The 19789-nt window shown below is 36.0% G+C and overlaps 2 protein-coding genes and 1 pseudogene across 2 annotated transcripts; 1 reads left to right on the forward strand and 2 right to left on the reverse strand.

Annotated features, from left to right (window-relative positions):
- Positions 1 to 2988: 2988 nt before the first annotated feature.
- LOC121774476 lies at positions 2989 to 4367 on the reverse strand (annotated as a pseudogene).
- A 451-nt stretch (positions 4368 to 4818) lies between these two features.
- LOC121774190 (CMP-sialic acid transporter 1-like) lies at positions 4819 to 7928 on the forward strand. Its single transcript, XM_042171106.1, has 8 exons — positions 4819 to 4972; positions 5112 to 5195; positions 5520 to 5734; positions 5953 to 5997; positions 6323 to 6347; positions 6732 to 6932; positions 7133 to 7210; positions 7287 to 7928. The coding sequence occupies exons 1-8, from the start codon at positions 4922 to 4924 to the stop codon at positions 7428 to 7430; spliced, it is 843 nt and encodes a 280-aa protein (XP_042027040.1). The 5' UTR covers positions 4819 to 4921; the 3' UTR covers positions 7431 to 7928.
- A 3953-nt stretch (positions 7929 to 11881) lies between these two features.
- On the reverse strand, positions 11882 to 12729 carry LOC121773935. Its single transcript, XM_042170849.1, has 2 exons — positions 12455 to 12729; positions 11882 to 12384 (listed from the first exon to the last, which is right to left on the reverse strand). Exons 1-2 carry the CDS (start codon positions 12668 to 12670, stop codon positions 11974 to 11976), a joined length of 627 nt encoding a protein of 208 aa, XP_042026783.1. The 5' UTR covers positions 12671 to 12729; the 3' UTR covers positions 11882 to 11973.
- Positions 12730 to 19789: the final 7060 nt, after the last annotated feature.

Raw genomic sequence — 19789 nt, forward strand, 5'->3', positions numbered from 1 at the left:
GATGGTTATGTGGGGTTAATTGCTTTGATAAACTTGGCCTTTAATGTCCTCGTCTGATGGAGATGAGCCTCAATCATTCAAGCATGCTACTAAGTTAAAATTCTGGAATGAATGGCATAAAGCCATGTTAGAGGAAATGAACTCTCTGAAAATTAATCATACTTGGATACTTGTACCTCTCCCTCTTGGTGCTTCTGTTGTAGACTGCAGATGGCTTTATAAGCTTAAAAGTGAGGTAGAGGGACTGAGATACAAGGCCAGATTAGTGGCCAAAGGTTTTACTCAACAAGAGGGGGTAGATTATACTGAAATATTTGCTCCTGTGGTTAAATTTACAACTGTAAGGCTGATGCTTACTCTATGTGCTCATTTTGATTGGGAACTGAAGCAAATGGATGTTAAAACTGCTTTTTTGCATGGTGATTTGGATAAACCCATTTACATGAAACAGCCTGAAGGCTTTATTGATCCTAAGTTTCCTAATCATGTTTGTTTGCTCAAAAAAGCTTTGTATGGTTTGAAACAATCTCCTAGGCAGTGGAATATAAAGTTTAACACCTGCATGCAGAAATTAGGCTTTGTTAGAAGCACTTTTGATGCTTGCTTGTATGTGAAGAACCTTGACTCCGCTGCTCCTGTTTTCTTGCTGTTATATGTGGATGACATGCTGATTATGGGTCCTTGTTTGAAATCCATAACTGCTGTGCAAACCTCTTTGAGTGAGAATTTTGATATGAAAGACTTAGGGGATGCCAAGAAGATATTAGGAATTAATATTTTCAGAAATAGGAAAGAGTGTGTGCTTGTTTTGCATCAGGAACCCTATGTGCTCAAAATTCTGAAAAAATTTAACATGCTTAATGCTAAGCCAGCCTCTGTGCCATTAGCTGCACACTTTATGTTGAGTAAAGACTTGTGTCCTAAATCTGAATATGATATCAATGCCATGAAGAAGGTTCCCTATGCTAATGCTATAGGATCTGTTATGTACCTAATGGTTAGTACTAGGCCTGATATTGCCTATGCTGTGTCTTGCTTGAGTAGATACATGTCTAATCCTGGTCCAGTTCATTGGGAAGCCTTAAAGTGGTTGATGAGATATCTGAAAAATACCTCCAAATATGGTTTATGCTATTCTAGATGTGAAGATGGTGTGAAACTGACTGGTTATGTTGATTCCAATTATGCTAATGATAGAGATAAGAGGAAGTCCACCACTTCCTATGTCTTTACTCTATGCAGATCTTGCATAAGTTGGAAGTCCCGGCTACAACACATTGTTGCTTTGTCTACTACAGAATCTGAGTACATTGCTATCACTGAAGCAATGAAGGAAGCTGTATGGTTAAAGGGAGTACTTTCTGAACTCAAATTTGTGAATTATCCTCCTGTTGTGTTTTCAGATTCTCAGTCAGCAATTCAATTGTGTAAAAATCATGTCTTCCATGATAGAACTAAGCATATAGATGTAAGGTTTCATTACATCAGGGATATTGTTGAAAAGAATGAGGTTTCTTTGTTAAAGTGCACACTGATAAGAACCCAGCTGACATGGGGACTAAATGCTTACCACTTGAAAAACTTTCTTTTTGCATTAAGCATTTGCATTTTGACCTAGGATAGCTGCATGTCCCGGGGTTAAAGACCTCAGCCTCTTAACTACTGTGGTAAGGGTGGCTAGTGGCTGATGGCACTAAGTCCTAAAGGCTAATGGGTGTCAGCCCCTCTGGAGCCTTGTAGGCAAAACCTGGTTGTTTCCCTATGCTAGTGAACTTGGTTCCTTGGTCCTGTGGGGACTGCCTTGTAGGCTATGATGAGTTAAAGACCTTAGCTAATAGTGTAATTGGTTTCCCAAAAATTAATGTCCAAGGTGGAGTATGTTGACTATTGGGCTGGTTAATTTGGTGGACTATTATTTTTTGCTGGGCCTGGAATTTTGTTTGGCCCATCAGGTAAGTTGGGGCTGCATTTGCCCTAGCCCATTACTGGATTGATATACTCTCTCCCTCTACTCACCGCCTCACTTTTTCACTCTCTACTCTCTGATTTCTCTCACTTCTCTCTCGAGTTCTTGAGTTTCCCTTGGGTTATCCTTCTCTGATGTTTCTCTGGTTGTTCCACCGTGGTTTATCACTGATATTTGTGTGAATAAACGGTGTGTGGGTTTGAGATTAGCAACTACTTCGGTTGCTAGGGTTCCAGAGAAGTTAGGGTTTCTTGTGGAGAGGTTTCTGTGGTTGTGAGCTTTGAGAGCAGCTAGATCCGGTGTAGTGGAGTGGTTTGGAGTTGCAATCGGTGGTTTGTGAAGAGTCTCACCATTGTGCTCAACGTTGCTCCCTTGGATGTGTTTTTGGTGAATAGATCTGTACTATTGGCGGGTTTCTGAGCCATAGCTATTTGATCTATGCGATTCCTTTGTTATTTCATTGATTACTGCATGTTTTGTCATGATCCGAGAGGATCTTTCATATTAGTCTAACTAGCTTCCTAGTGTGCAGGATCATTGGAGATTACTTGGAGTTTCTTGGAGCTTCTGACCAAGAAGACTCTAATTGAGTCAACAGCTCTTACGGCTTGATAACTTGTAATAGCTAGGTTGAACTCAGTTGCTTGGTTGATGGTCTGACTGAGCCATCTTGTAAACAAGACCAAAGAGGTCTCGGTAAATAGTGAACCCGGATAGTCTGATCCCTACAGTCACAAAACTTAATATACGATACAATATTACAATTAAACAAATCATAGTATTTCTTGCTATTTGCTAAATTACAACGTGTAGGTAGATGCACATTGTGATGATATTAGCCCTCTTGATCCGACTTCTCGTTCTTGTAACAAGTTTGCTATCTGAATTCATCCGAAGGCACTGGCCTCATTCTCCTCTCTTCCACCCCATCGCTACCTGACTCCTACGTCTCCCTCGCCCTCTCCGCAACCCTGTAACCAAAAATCTCATACGGTATCTGCCACACCATATGCTGCTTATCCTCACCTTGCCACGAAGGCCGTCTCAACCTCACTGAAGTCTAAAGGAGGCAGAGGCGCCGTCTCCTCCTGCTGCCCATACTCGGGATTCATAGCCAAGAAACGCTTCTTATAGTGCATCATCCTACATATCGATGAGAAACCCGGCTCAGTATGCCAACATTTCTTGATCAGATTAGTCAAGAACTTTGGCGTATGAGACGGGAACAACGGCCTCTCCCCGCCCCTAATGTTCCTGCTCATCTTATCCCCTTGAAGATGAGCATCCTCAAAGGGCATCTTCCCGATCAACATCTCGAAACACAGCATCCCGAAACTATACACATCGCATTTCTCAGTACTATTCCCCTCTGTCGTTGTCTCCTGACCTAAAACCTCGGGCGCATGCCAGATATACGACAGTTGTCTGCAGGCCCACTCTGAGTGAGCCTGCGGACAGAGGCATCCAGGCCAAAATCTGCAATCTTGGCCTAGAAGACCCCTTCCGTCCTGATTAGGATGTTGGAGGGATTGAGCTCTCCATGAGAGATTTTTCTCGAGTGGAGATACTCCATCCCTCTCGCTACCTGCAGCATCAGGTCGGCAGCTGCAGGGATAGAAAACGGGACGACCCGCTTCTTGGCCCCACAAAGCTCCTTTATATAAGTGGAGAGGTCCTTATGCATCAACTCCATAACCAAGAAACACTCCTTCTTGCCCTCATCAAAGAAGCCACAAAGAGTGTGCATTATGTTGGGATGGGAGAGGCCAATATCGGCCGAGATCTCCTTCTCCAAAGCCTCGGCCTCCGCGTGGAAATGGCAGAGAGCGAAGCTCTCCGCAAGCCACCGAATCTCCTTGAACTGCTTCCCAGTCCCGATCCTCCTCCGAACCCTGTAGTCCTTGGCGTTCACAAGGATCGCGCTGGGAAGCAGGGCATCGGAGATCTTCAAGGGCGAGCTTCGATCCTGAACATTCTTGAGAATAAACAGCCTATCCTCGGCGAAGACAGACTCCATTCTAGTGCAAAAATCATGAGACCCTAAACAGCTATGTCCAAACATCAAATGAAAGATCCTCAGATCATTCAAGGCTTGGTTGTATTTAAAAGCGTAGACAGTTTTCATCCGCTGCATATCTTCTTGATCGTTTCCGGCAATGTGTCCGGCCAATTCGATGGACTCGAGGGCGGCGGGGAGGCAGGAGAGGAGGTTGTGAATGTGGAGATGGACGCAGTCGGAGTTGTGATACAATGTGATGGATTTGGCCCAGAAATCCTTGGTGTCGAGGCACATCTTGATGTAGGATTCGCCTTCCTTGTATACTCTCAAAAGCTCCTTCAATGGCTGCTCCATCTCCCATTTCGAATTCCTCTCCCCTTGTATTTGAGGTTGATTCCTCATTATTTCCTAATAATACTTTAATTACTACTTCTCCTTCTTTCCCTTAGTTTACTAATTTTATCTTAATTTTTGTATCATATTATATGCTCATATTTATATAGGACAGAATGATTATTAGTACTGCTCCACAATTTTATCTTAAAAATAAAACTAGTCATTTATGTACTCCATCTAATATTCTAGAGGATTTTTAAAATAAAAAAACAAAAAGGGAGTTAGTAGTAGTATATACTCTCTATCCCATTAAAAATGAAACGTTTGTTAAAATAAAAATAACATTATCTCTACTTTTTCATCTCTCTTACTTTACTCTCTCTTCTTTAACTCATAAAACAACACTATATAAACTCGGGTGTCGAAAAACAAACGTTTCATATTTATTGGGACGGAGGGAGTATTAGATGGTGGCTTATTCGTAATTATGCAAAATAAAGGGGTTTCTTTCCGTAGTCTCAAATCAGCGGGGTACAATCACAATTCTTCACTGGAGATCAAATCGGATCTGAAATCCTGATGTGCAAGTGAGCAATTTCATAGTGTGAAGGGAGAAGAAGATGCAGTGGTACGTGGTCGCTTCATTCCTCACCATTCTCACAAGCTCCCAGGTTCACTTTCCCTCACTGATTACAGCTCAAACTTTGAATACAGACTTAATTTGCTTATATGCGAATGTATTGTTTCATAATTGTCCCCCAAAATGTGATTTTGGAATGAGGGTTTCTTCGTTTTGGTTGAATTTCGCAGGGAATATTGACGACATTATCTCAGAGTAACGGGGGCTACAAGTATGACTATGCCACCGTACCTTTTCTTGCTGAAGTTTTTAAGGTGAGTGCATTGATTCTTCAAAATTTATGGTTACTTCTCTTAGCTTCAAACTTTACTCCATCTTTCAATTTTTTTCCTATTCATTAAGTCAAAGAAGCCTAAATGTTAGCCTTGAAGGAGCTGATCAATATAACTATCTGTCTTGTTTCGATCTTATTGGTTACCTAATTTTGAGATAGACATGCTTTCTTTTGGTTGGTGGGAGGAAGGTTAACAGAAATTTAAGAGATTGGAAGATTAGAATAATTTTTATAATTGTATCTTTGTTGATTTGTGAAGTTTTAGTGGTTTAGTAGCTAGTATCATGTTTTTGTTTGGATGCAGCTCATTGTGTCTAGTATGATGCTGTGGAGAGAATGTCAGGCGTCAACTCCTCCTAAAATCACGACTGACTGGAGAAGTGTTCGGCTATATCCAATTCCTTCTGTGATATACCTCATTCACAACAATGTGCAGTTTGCTACATTAACCTATGTTGATACCTCCACTTATCAGATAATGGGAAACTTAAAGATTGTTACGACTGGAATACTGTTCAGGTGCTTTGTCTTATTTACATACTCTTGTTTGTTTGTAATATATATCACTCATCAGTAACTGAAACTTTGACTATGCGAACAGCCGAACACTTTGCTTCATTTAATATAGAGGCTACACACAGCTTTTTCTTATGTAGTTGTTGATGTTCTACAATTAGCATATACTTTTTATTTCCGGTTTTAGGCTGTTTTTGAGGAGGAAGCTTTCTAATTTGCAGTGGATGGCTATCGTTCTATTGGCTATTGGAACAACCACAAGCCAGGTACAGCTTCGATTTACTTACTCTTCTAGTTTAATGTAAACCGCAATGACAAATGTAATACAGTGGGAATAATTTTTTTGGAATAACTTACTAAGGGTATGGGTTGTTCGTGTTGGTTTGTAATTTCGTATTGGACTGAAGAGTTCTCTAGATGACCATTGTCAAAACTGCTGTTTGACAGTAATTACTGACAAACAGCAGTTTAAGAGTTGGATTATGACTATTGTACGCACTCACAGATGGCTTTTCGTGTAACTATAACTAGTTCTTGCCAATGTGCATTCTGGTTCTTTTAATCTGAATCATTATTCTTATGTCAACACAGGTCAAAGGTTGTGGAGAAACTTCTTGTGAGTCGCTTTTCTCGTCTCCAATTCAATGATACATGCTGGGTATATTATCTGCTTGTCTCTCTGCATTGGCTGGCGTTTACACAGAATTCTTGATGAAAAAGAACAATGACAGCTTATATTGGCAAAATATTCAATTATACACGTGAGTTTCCTTCTTTGGTATTAACGGACCACTGTTTCTACTTTACATGAGATCAATATAATTACTCAATATGAACTGCCATAGTAAACTGGCCATATCTTCACATATGAAACGACCATGATTTTTCGTCGGAGAACAGGGGAAAGGGGGTTTCTTATTTACATTTTAATTCGTCATTTGTTGTGAATTGACTTGGACTAGGAGCCTGTTAAGGGTATTTATTTATTGATGCAATGTAGCAAATCCCTTCCAGATTTGGTGCAATGTTCAACATGGCCAAACTTACCATTGATGATTTTAGAAGTGGATTCGAGAATGGTCCATGGTGGCGACGCCTTTTCAATGGATATAGTGCAACAACTTGGCTGGTAGTGTTAAATCTTGGTTCAACTGGGCTGTTAGTATCATGGTTGATGAAGTATGCAGATAACATCGTTAAGGTGCTTATTACTTCACTCATCAAGTATATAATTTCTTTCGTGGCTAAATTACCATTTTCATCTAAAAATGTGATATACGTCTTGGTACTTAGTCTTGAGAATATGGGGGCAATTTCTTATAGTATAATACTTCGATTCTTTTCTTTTTCTTCTAGTATGACATGAAGTAAATGAGTGGAATCTGTCTTCCTTATCAACAGGTGTATTCCACGTCGATGGCCATGTTATTGACAATGCTGGTATCTGTGTACATTTTCAATTTCAAACCGACTCTTCAGGTGAGTAGTACATTCTATCTGATTTTCTTCAAATCTAGTGCTTCCCACTTTCGTCTTACATAATCAATGCATGCAGCTCTTTTTGAGAATCATTATCTGCATGATGTCGCTGCACATGTATTTTGCCCCTCCAACCGTGCTCGTGGACTTGCCCCTGACAGCAAAAGCATCAACTGAAAGTGTAGAAGAAGTTTCTGTTGATCAAAAAACAACTTCCTAGAGCGCACATGTGAGCCTCAGTCCTCTCTTGTTATCCCTTTTTTAATTCCGGAAATTGCACAGAGGAATATTTTCCGATCCTCAGAACCTGGAAGATGTAGAAACATGGAACTAAGCCTTAATCACCACAGGGATACTTACAACAGTTAGGCAGTACAGGGTGATTTCTCCGGTCGAGTGCCACCACAACTGGTGGGGGCGGCCGCAACCACTGACAACGAGAGATGTGAGGGGTGCCTACTTTTTGTCTCCCAGGTACAACAACTAACTCCACAGCAAATTGTTGTTGCATTATCAATGGCCACCCAAGTCATGTAGTGCTTACTTTTTTTTGAATCCTTATACGCCAGCAAGTAAATATATATGTCTTACATTCAAGGGCAATTTCATCAAATAATTTGTAACAATTCTGGCTTGTCCATAATTATTGCACTTTACTAAGTAGTAGTTTACTAAGATTTTTCAACCTTGTCAAGAAAGGGTCACTTATTGTTGGCTATTGCTATCCTAATTTTAATTTAGGTTTTAGGTTGAAATATTGATTGTTTAGGGAATATGGAATTAGGAAATCTAACTTCACACTTTAGTATGAAGATGTAACACAAAAAAATTATGGGACGGTCAAAAGTGCAAATCCAAACTCATATACGATACAAAATGAATTTGAAACATGTAATTTGGCAGACTTGAATTCGACTTCACTGTTAGAACATTTTACAAAATTTCATCATTTATTCCCTTGAAAAAACTCACAATTTATGAAAAAAAATATACAAAAATTATGAATTAATTAAAAAAAAATAAAGCATAGGGATCCTCAGAGGCGAGACAATATTCTCTATTTCTCTTACTGGAATGGTCAAGTATTAAATTTACGAGCTTCAAATAAAGTGTTGTTAAACTTCTATGCATTTGCTGCAAAAGGACTAAATTAGCTGTTGAATTCCGTAGATTAAAGTGATGTTAAAATACATTTATTTATTCCTGGAAGCCATTCAAATCATCCAAATCATAAGTTAAGATTATTCTAATGCATATTTGATAGGTGGCGTTCGGTTGTCATGATTAATATCATGAGACTATCCATCTAGGATTAAGTTGTGAGATAATTTTAGTTAAAGGGAGGCTATGACTAATTATCATGAGACTATCCATCTAGGATTAAGTTGAAAGGTTCAATCATATGAACCAAACATGGTACATATTTAATCATGAGATTTAATCTTGCCAACCGAACACCCCATAATAAATTACTTAAATATTGGGCCATGTGAAGTTTTATTTGGAAATAAGATTATTGTCATAGTAAACTAGTATAAGGAATGGTGTTTGAAAATGAAACATGAACACTATTTATGGATGGTGTTCGAAATGAAAAATGGACACTATTTATTGGTGTATATATGATAATTGTTGCTCGTTTTTTTTTTTTTTTTTCTGTTTGAACCACAGGTGCTCCGAATCCGCCTTCGGCGGAATCGGATTAATCATGTTCGACCGGGCTTGCAGATTAAGGCCGAAAGTCTCCCATCGGGTGGTGGGGTTTGAACCCATGACCTCAAGGTCACCACAGCTCCGTACTGCCAACTGCGCTACAACCTGTTGGTATTGTTGCTCGCTTTTGGTGAACGTAGGTAGTAGTATTATTAACGGAGTAACTATTTTGGGTACTTATTCATATGCTTTCATAAAAGAATAAAAATACATATTTATATATCAAAGTGACCTAATTGGATATTAGAATTAAGGGCTAAAAATTTTAAGGCTTACCTCACTATAAAACACTGTTTACCTAGCACATAATTCTGATTACCAATATGTGCTCGAAATATTCCGAGCACTTTTCCGAGCACATGAACCAAGTAGTCAGACTGTCCAGAGCCTTTGTCCTAGCGGCAAGGAGTTTAGACATTATTGTATGTGGTGTCGAGTTCGTGCCCTCTTGACATCAGTTGCAATTTTCCTCCTTTCTATAGGAGTTTATTTGTAATTTCCTCCTACATATAAAAAAAGAGTGAACTGCATCAAATGATCCTAACTTTTGCACGCCTAACAAAATATATTATCACAAATGAGGTATTTTCTGACGATAATACTTTTAGGCCCTAAAAGGGCATTTTTATCAAACTGGTTACTATGATGACGCCGCCCCCTGCATGCAACCTGACATCAACATTAAATGATTTGACTTAAAGTTGGTTCTTTCCCCATTCGAGGAACAATGCAGCAGCAAATCATTTACTCCATTTAAATTTTCTAATAGTAATAGGTTAATGAATCAAATCATTTACTCCATTTAAATTGGGGTCATTTGACCAAATTAATCAAAAGTCAAAATCCATTTAAGAAAGGCCCAATTGAACAAAGCCTAAAAATGTGTCGTATCTTCTTCTTCTTTCTCAATCTGCATTTTTTCCTTTCTTCTTCGCTGATGCCGTTTTTTATTTCTCTAATCTCAAAATACAAAAAAAATATTAAGTCTTTCATAAATATAAATGGGTCTGGCGTTGGCCAAGCCCCTGGCGATGCGTGGGTTGACGGTGGTGCAGGTAAAGATAGAATAAATTCACAAAATTCATCACTGAGCACTGGAAGTATGACCCTTAAATCCTACTCCCTCCGTCCCGCACTACTTGCACTTATTTCCTTTCTGGGCGTCCCAAGTTATTTGCACTCTTTCCATTTTTAGTAACAATTTATACCTACAGCCGTAATTGTTGACTTTGACTATCACTCATTCCTTAATCTCCGTGCCCAAAAGGAAAGGTGCGAGTAGTGTGGGATGGAGGGAGTATATGATTAGACAAATATCGCAGGTCTGTGAACCTGCAGAGTAGGTGTGCAGGCTTCAAGAAGAAGACAAAAATACCATTCAAGTCATTTGGGCATTTTCATCTGAAAATGGCTAAAAATACCTCATTTGTGATTATATATTTTGTTAGGCCCCTCTGACACTATTTTTTTTGTTAGGGGTCACTGGTGCAACAAGTGCAAAAGGTAGGGTCATTTGGTGTAGTTCAACTTAAAAAAAATGAACCAAGTAGGACTGTTCAATAAATTGTGCACATTCCGAGCACGGTCAACGTACTAGGGATATCTCTTGGCAATTGCAAGTAGAATTTCGAGCACAGTAGGAATGTGCTCGGAAAAACTCTATTTTTCCTAGCACTTTGGGTGTTTTCCTAGCATTTCGGTGCTAGATAAACGTGCGTTTTTTTGTAGTGCCTTCTTACTTCTTCCCTAAAAGGACTTAATTTTCAATATATCTTTAATAAAATCCTATATGAAATTGATTATAAAGTGATTTATAATGTCTATAGACTATAAAGTCGTGCCTCTAATTTATATTTTACGAGCCAATATTTTGATTATAAATGGATGGCTTATAGTATCGCGATATCGACGTTGAGATTCAGCTATCAAGTTATGCCTGAATGGAAGTGTGATTGTTTATTAACACAAGAAATTTGCAATAGGAGTTTTCTTGTGGGGTTACAGACTTAATTACAGACAAAGCAACACTGGATTTACGTTTATTTGTTCGAGTTTTCCTTATCTGATTTGAATTATGTATGAAAACTCTGATTTGGCAGATTTTATGTGGTGTGAGATTTGGCAATGTATTCAGTTTAATCCCGTATGGAACTTTAAATGCATGGGTTGGAAATATATATACTTCTACTCCAACATTTTATATTTATATGAAACGTTTGCTTTTCGGGTTGAGATTTTAAGTAGTGTTGTTTTATGTAGTGTTATTTTGTGCATTATAAATGAAGAGAGAATAAAATAAGAGAAATAGAAAAAAGTAGAGATGTTGGTATTTCCCTTTTAGAAAATATTTCATTTTTAATAGGACATTCTAAAAAAAAATGTTTAATTTTTAATGGGACATGAAGAATATACAATACTCCCACATTTTAAATATTGAGGGCCAAATCACTGCTAACAATTGTGAGATATTTTTGGTGTCGTCATTATCAGAGTAAGTTGTGACGTGAACAGTAGAAACTAAGAAAAATAATTAAAGAATGACTAATATAAATTATAGATACATATGTTTGTTAATGTTGAACTCAATATCTTTTGGAAAATGGTAGTAATGTTGCCGTAATACTGCTTTTGTTATCTGTTTACTTTTTTAACGAAAACATAAATCAAATAAAATATTATGATTGAAATTTGACTTTATATAGTATAGCAATTTCTTCTGGGAAGAATATTAAATACCCAAAAGCAGTTGGGCCGAAATATGGATCTAATAACACTAATATAAACAACCCAATGCAGGAAAAAACATAATTTCCATGATAAATTTACATATATAAAACATTTAGACGGTCAAGCCCCAACCCAAATTTATATTCCACTATGGAGAAATCAATTGTAACTAAGTAGTAACCATTTATTGTAAAATTTAAATTATCAACTCGAGGCAAAAAATTGGAAAACTATAGAGTAAAGTTTAATTTCTATTTCCCAATAGAATTAAGAACAAGGATCTTATGTTACATTTTTTAAACAAAATTATCACACATAAAAGCTCAACCTCTCCCACACAAAACATCTAAATGAACCTCAGTGTCACCATTGAATTGTGTCTGCATTCTTGAATCATCCATACCTCCATTCTTGTGCTTCCTAGCAAACTCCAAACTCATGTAAATCGTAGCAAAAACAACCGAAAACTCCAATCCGAATCTCGCTGTTCCAACCAGGAATCTATAGATTCCATTCACACTCTTCTTCTGCTGAATCTTGCCATCATCCATTTCCCACAAAAATCCATCACTCTCTTTCCCATCTCCCACAAATTCAATCAACTCCGCAATCACACCCTCATTTTCCCTCTCCTCTTTCGAGCATCGCCTCGCTCTCTCCCTCACCACCTCTCTGCTCTCCTTGATCCGGCCTAATGCTTCATCCCTTTGCTTCTTGTGATTTGATCTCACTTTCTGCATACAAATTTAAACGTTCAAAAACTCGCGGTGTTTGTTTACATAAAGAGGTAGTATAGTTGGTTACCTCTAGAGAAAGAATGAGGGTGTGGAGCTCTTTGAGGGAATCGCTTATGGCGATCAGCCTCGCTCTCTCATCCGGGCTGCTATCCGCTACAATGCAGTAGCGGCCATGGTTCGAGCAGTGGCTGCACAAGTTGAAGCTATGTTCATTGATTATGTTGTTGATTTTATGATGCAAGCCTAATGTTTTGTCAGCGAGAATATGTAACTTCAATTCCATTGTAAGAAAATAAAAAGGGAAAGAAAGGAAAAAGAAACAAGTTTGATGATGGTTTTGTTTCTTTAATTTGTCGTTTATATTTTCGACCAATTACTTCTTTTTCAAGGATTTGATCTGAGCCCAGTGATGTTGTTTTCTTTTTTGAATTATTAATTTGTCATTATTTTTCTGGATGGAGCCAAGCTTTTGCTTTGGTGGTGAGTGAATTGCACCTTTTTCTTTGTCTTTATAATTTGCTAATTTTCTTGTGGTATTTGGTTGGATTCAAAGATAAGTTTTGTTTGGCGGTTTGAGAATGATACAAAATAATCTTAGCTATTTGTTGCCCCACCAACAAGAACATACTATTTATACATTTTTTCTTCAATAATATAATGATTTCTAGATTTCTAATGTCTCTTTAGCTTGGAAAATGAAAGGAAAACTTAGACGATGAATATAGGATTCTTACCTGTATATATAGAGTCGAAATCATGAATGGATTTTAGTGTTGTAGGTGCATATGATGTAGATTAACGATTACTATAGGATTTTTAATCTACTAATAAGGTGTTTTTGTTATGTCTTTGGCTAGCTATAACTATGCAATTTTAAGAATATGTGTAGTACTTTTGAAATGCAAAATGAAAAATATATAGTCCATCAGAATATATTGAAATATGGAGTAAGAATGTTCCATAATTTGATATCTCAAACATGTTAGGAGCAATATGTTTTAATCTTGAAATTACTTATTTTCATCTTTTAATCTTCTTTAATAAGTTTCAACCTTCAACTCTTTTAACTAGTCTATTTTAAAAGAAAAGGTATCCAATGTATTCTATCAACCTTTAATTTTGTAAATGGATCCATACATTCAGCCCAAATTATAAAAAGGCCCAAGTTCTTGGTTATTCGGTTATAGAGATAGCAATGAAAATGATTTTTTTTTCGAAATTTCGCTTCTCTTTTCTAATTTAAACCACTTTTTTTTTTATCTTTTCCAATAGCCCCCTTATTTGGTTTTGCACTTTTTTCAGATTGTATTAGCTTTTAATTCACCTAGGACTGGGAATCATGTACTTTAAAATGTTCAATCATTTTCGAAATTTTAATCAACGAAGATAAATCTAGGATTTTTCCCCTGTTCTTATACTGTAATACACATTATTTTCAATTACAGCCTAAATTTCTTCTTTTGGAAAATTCAATCTTGGAAAATGTTTTCACTAAATATTTTTCCGCGTGGTCCTTATCGAATATAGGGGTGTGTGTTTGGCACAAGACCAAAAATAAACTAGTAGTAGTAATTTTTATACTAGTAAGCATGAAATTTTTCCAACAACCACTTTATGAAAGTTATAAATATATACTTATCCTGTTTTAGTGATTTCACTGTTTCAGCTTAGCCCATATGTTTGTTTAGGCCATCCACAATGGAGCGGACGATAACGCGCCCAATGACACTGCGGACGGCGGACGATGCGTCGTCCGCGCCCGACGCTTAGTATGCTGACGAAGCGCGGACGATAGGGAATCGTCCGCCCACTGTGAGCGACGCGGACGATGCAACGCGTTTTAGTTTTTTTTTTTAATTCAAAAATTTTGTTATATATATACCCCAGCTTCACTTTTCATTTGTAACTTTTCGATTAACTTTTAAACTCTCAAATTACGCTATAAAATGGATTCCGGTGGATACTCAAGTCCTAGTAGCCCGAAGCGGACGATGGCGCGGACGATGTTGGATACGCACAACACCGTTATGAAGTGTACGGATCCGGCCCAAGCCGAGCGCCTCCAGAGGTTGAGCGATGAGTTGAGCCGGAAGTTGGGGCTTTTGTAGGATAGTCATTTTTTTTATTTCTAACTTGTGTAACTTTTTTTTAAAATCAATGAATTTTTTGTTGTTCTTTTAGTTAATCGTTGTGTTTTTTAATAAGCTTGCATTTATATATTTGAAAATATTTAAATTAAATAACAAAACAATAGTAAAATGCTTAGGGCGCGCCTTAAGACGCCCCACTGCAGGTGGAAGGGCAGGAGGATAAAATGCTGACGTTGCGATGTATAAGGCAGGCTTTAGGGCGCGCCTTAGGGCGCCCCACTGTGGATGGCCTTAGATAGCATGATCGATGAACTAGAATAGCACAGTGCAGTAAGAATTAAATGAAATTTCATTGAAAATCCAATTATCTCTAAGTTCATCAATTTCTGACTTGATACTACTATTCATACCACGTTACGTTTGAAATGACGTGAATGAATCCGCCGCAAATAAATAGTGAATACGGACAATTGTCACCTTTTACGTATTACTAGTGTCAATCCCGTGCGATCCACGGATCGATTTAATTTCACTATAATAAATTCATATTTTGAATTAATTAAAATCAGATATAACTATATTATCAAAGGATTAAAAAATCACAAACATGTAAAACAATTTAAATATACTATTTAATACATGTGGGATGCACACATGTTAAATTTACTTAATATTAATCAAAATTTATAAAAATAAAGTAATATCCCATACAAAATAAAAATAAATAATGCGTAGAGCAAATAAATATTATTAATAGATTATTGACAAAAAACAATTCCCCAATCACAAAATAATCGAGAGAATGAATTGAGGATGAAAGCAAACATTATTAATACACAAATAATAGAAAACTAATTTTGTATTAAAAAATAGTGTTAAAACTTAAATAAATAAAAAAAACAACCTTAGCCCACTGCACTTAAATAAATAAATACTACTACTACTTTACCCTAAAGTAATTGTTTTATGCGTCTAATTTTCTTCTTCTCCATTACTTCACTGTTGGTCTTCTTCCTCATGAAGTAGGGAGTACTCCTACTAAGTTTTTTTTCACTTCCTTCTACTATTCACTATACCATTTTTAAAAAATGAATCTATCATACAAAGGGGAAACTCAGTAGAACCATTCACCTTGCTTTCCTTGAATGTGACTTTCGTTTTCTTTTTTTGGTTGGAGGTGAAGTTGTGAATTTTAATCCTGAAATAGAAAAGTGTCTAAAATTTAAAGAACATTGAAATCATAGTAGTGGTGCAATTATTAAGGAAACTGAAGGAAGGAACCATAGACTTTATTAACAGTAATGTATTATAAAATAATCAACAAAAAAAATACATTGCATAGTAATATAAAAATAAATAATGCATAGAATCATGGAAAAATAGAGGTGATATTGTGAATTTAGGATGCAACAAATCATATGAATAGATCACTGGAGAAAAACAATTCTCCAATTAAAAAAATAATTTAGAGAATGAATTGAGGGTTCAAAGCAAACATTATTAATACACAAATGAAAAAAAATCATCATGTTAAAAACTAAATTCATGTTAAAACAACATTGATGCAGAATTCGAACAATACCTAAATCCGGATTAGATTTCTGCATAAAGTTTAGCGAAGAATATATTGGAAAAAAGGTAAGAACATGTGGATTGTAAACTACCAGAAGTCATATATTTATAGTAAATGTAAACTACCATATGTCATATATATATATATATATATATAAATACAGAAACGCAGAACAATATCATACGTATGGCACTTTTAGGTCATAGTTAGTTAATTTTTAGGTCATGCTAACAAAGCATGACCTAAAATGATCTTAGCATGACATTAAACCTAAATATTATAATATGACCTAAAATTGCTTAATTATGACCTTCCGTGTTTTTGGTTAATTATTGATCATTAGATCATCTAATCCTAGGGCCAAGATTTGAGCTGCATTTCTGAATTTAAATGCATTTTTATTTTGATCATCTCCCTAGGTATATATATATATATATATATATATATATATATATATATATATATATATATATATATATATATATATATATAGGGTTTTGATCTATGCAAAACTAGATTTAAATACAGAAACGCAGAACAATATCATAATTAGGTCACTTTTAGGTCATAATTAGGTAATTTTTAGGTCATGCTAACAAAGCATGACCTAAAACGATCTTAGCATGACATTAAACCCAAATATTATAATATGACCTAAAATTGCTTAATTATGACCTTCCGTGTTTTTGATTAATTATTGACCATTAGATCATCTAATCCTAGGGCCAAGATTTGGTCTGCATTTCTGGATTTAAACACATACTTATTTTGATCATCTCCCTCTCTATATATATATATATATATATATATATATATATATATATATATATGAAAATATATAGAGTTAAATATATATACTAATTAACTATGACTGATGACCATTAACTCGATCCACCTTGTAATGTAACGTTAAAAAACGTACAGAAAATTAAATCGCCAATAATTTGATAATCAAAATAGAGTGGAAAATTAATTTGATGTCATATATTTACAGCCCAAGAGAGTGGATAATTATGAAAATTAATTCATAATTTATATTTGAAGATAGAAATTGCCGGATGACTTTAAAATTGTGCTTACCGAAATTTAATGAGTTCAAGTCAAAGATTTAATAGTTTTTCTTAATTGCATTTACCTCCCTTGCACAAAATTTTTATTCAAAAGGTCCCAAAACTCGCCTTTTATATATGTATAGATAGATTTACTGCTTCAATTTTTTATTTTGTTTTTACAAGACATGCATAAAGTTATAATTTTTTTGATTCGTCATTTAAATTTTATAAAATATGAAACGATTGAGAATTTAATCAAATTTTATAGTTGTAGCAATTAACTCAAACGTTTTTATTGCAAATAACTAAGTTGACACAAATATTTATCTGGTTCAATTTGCACAAATTAAATCAATGCGACGCCGTTAGCTGAAATAAATAGAAATCAAGACGTTCCTCTTAAGTCTTAACTTACTACTTAATTAAGCTTTTGATTTCCAACTCCGCCACTTTTAACTTTATTTGCTACTGCTTAATTTCCTTAAAAAATTTCATTTCTTATTTTAATTACAGCACATGAGCAATTAATTTTGGGCAGTTGAAAGGAATACAATGAAATCAAAAGTACAACTGACAGAAACGGAGTAACCGACAAATATACATAAATAAATAATTTTGGGTAAATTTTTATGCTTGGGGCAAAAAGGCCTTTTGATTCTACTATCATTTATTTCAATTTTAACGATTTCTTATTTGATTTTATATCTTATCAGATGTCAATGTAACGTTTATATATAAGCATCCATTGATATAGACTTTAATAAGATAATGCCCTGGTTATTTTATGAATGACTGTATTCGTTGAAACTTGACACGCTGAGTTCAAAAATACGGAGTACTTATCTACTATCATACTTTTGTTTTATTATTCTATTTAGCAAATGTACATTGCATGTAAATCACAATGTTTTTAGTCACATATAACACACATGATTAAAATAGAAACGTAAGTTAAGTTAACATTTCTACCAATTTCAGTTAGAAAGAAGTTTCTATTAGAGATAAAGTATAAATATACTACAATATTAAATTAACAAATAAAATATTAATATAAAAACATTCATACTTTCAAGTTAAATTTGGTTGCCTAAGGGCGTTTAGAGCATCCGCATCGGTGCTTATGGGGAAGGACGGCGTTCGTGCCTTTGGCACGACATGCCCCTGTCCGCCGCTGTGCTCTTGCCGACGGCACGGCTCTGCTAGATGCATCGAGCACGTTCGTACCGCGGAGCAGGGCGACGTGGCGCGTTTCTATTAGACGTTGGCATTTTCTTTCATTTTTAAAAAAAATCAAAAATAATACCAAAAATTAAAAAATAAATATTTTCGGATTCCCAAAAATATAGCCGTTTTATTACCGTTTTTTGAAATTTATTTGAATTTACTTAAAAAAAATTTAATCCGAAAATCATCTATAAATACACACATTCATCATCCATTTTTTCATACAACTCATCTACATCTTCCTCTCTCACTCAAACCCTCTCTAAATTCAAAAATGGATATCAACGATATCATTTCGGCCACAAGTAGTGGGTTTTTTTATTTTATGAATTTAATTATGTAATTTTTAATTTTTAGGATTTTAATTATGTAATTTTTAATTTTTTAGTAATTAGTAATAGTGTTTTGGGTATTTTTAATGCAATTTAATATTGTGGAAATATTTTTATTTAAATTGAATAATAGAATGGTGGGACCCTTGATCATGTCCTTATGGAAGAGCATTGAAGTTTGTGTTGTGCTCTTGACAAAGAGCATGGAGTAAAAAATGAATAAAAGTAGGTCCGGACCCACTTCCATACTCTTTGGTAAGAGCATGAACGGGGATGCTCTTATGGACATACAATTTGGTGGAGGCTTGTTCGGTAATACTTTAAGAAGTAGTAGTAGTAGTAGTAGTCTTACTAGTTTAGTAGTTTCAGCTCTATACGCAATCGGATCGTTACTAGGAAACCCCATCCAACTAGATCAGGCTACGGCAAACAAATCCCGGCTATCTTTTGCTCGAATTTGTGTGGAAATCGATATTACCAAGCCTCCCCCGGAGGAGGTAGTGTTGGATATGATGGGGAAGGAAACGGTGTTGAAGGTTAAGTGGGATAAAATCCCCCTCTACTGCCGAGAATGCAACCATGTGGGGCATGCGAGTAGAAACTGCCACGCCATGGGAAGGGGAGAAAGAGCAGCCAAACCGAGATACTACAACCACCAACGTCAGATGAGTTACCAACCAAAACAACAGCCCGATGCAGCCGACAGAGGAGTGAAAGATCCTTATTTTGAATCAAGAAATTATCAAATGCAGGGGAAAAAGGGAAAGCTACCAATAATAAGGCAACTAATACATAGAGACAAAGAAACCAATCAAGACATGAGCCCAAAGAACCCCGAATCACATGAACGGCCCTAATCCCCCACATTTGCGGACTACATTCCGGAAGAGGGATTCGTGAAACAAGGCCGGAAAGGGAAGAAGGGGAAACATGGGAACATACGGGACACTAACCTCATGAGAGCTAGCTCGGCAGACAAAGTACTTCTGGAATCTTTAGGGGCAAACAAGCAGGTTCTACACCAGGACTTCTCTGCACTAACCGCTGAGCATGGCGAGAAAAGGAGGCAGAAACAGGAAGCTCAACCTCGCCGTATGGATGGAACTCTCAAAAATTTTGAAAAGCCAAAAC

Source organism: Salvia splendens, chromosome 17 (genome assembly GCF_004379255.2).
Source record: "Salvia splendens isolate huo1 chromosome 17, SspV2, whole genome shotgun sequence".
Lineage (NCBI taxonomy): Eukaryota > Viridiplantae > Streptophyta > Magnoliopsida > Lamiales > Lamiaceae > Salvia > Salvia splendens.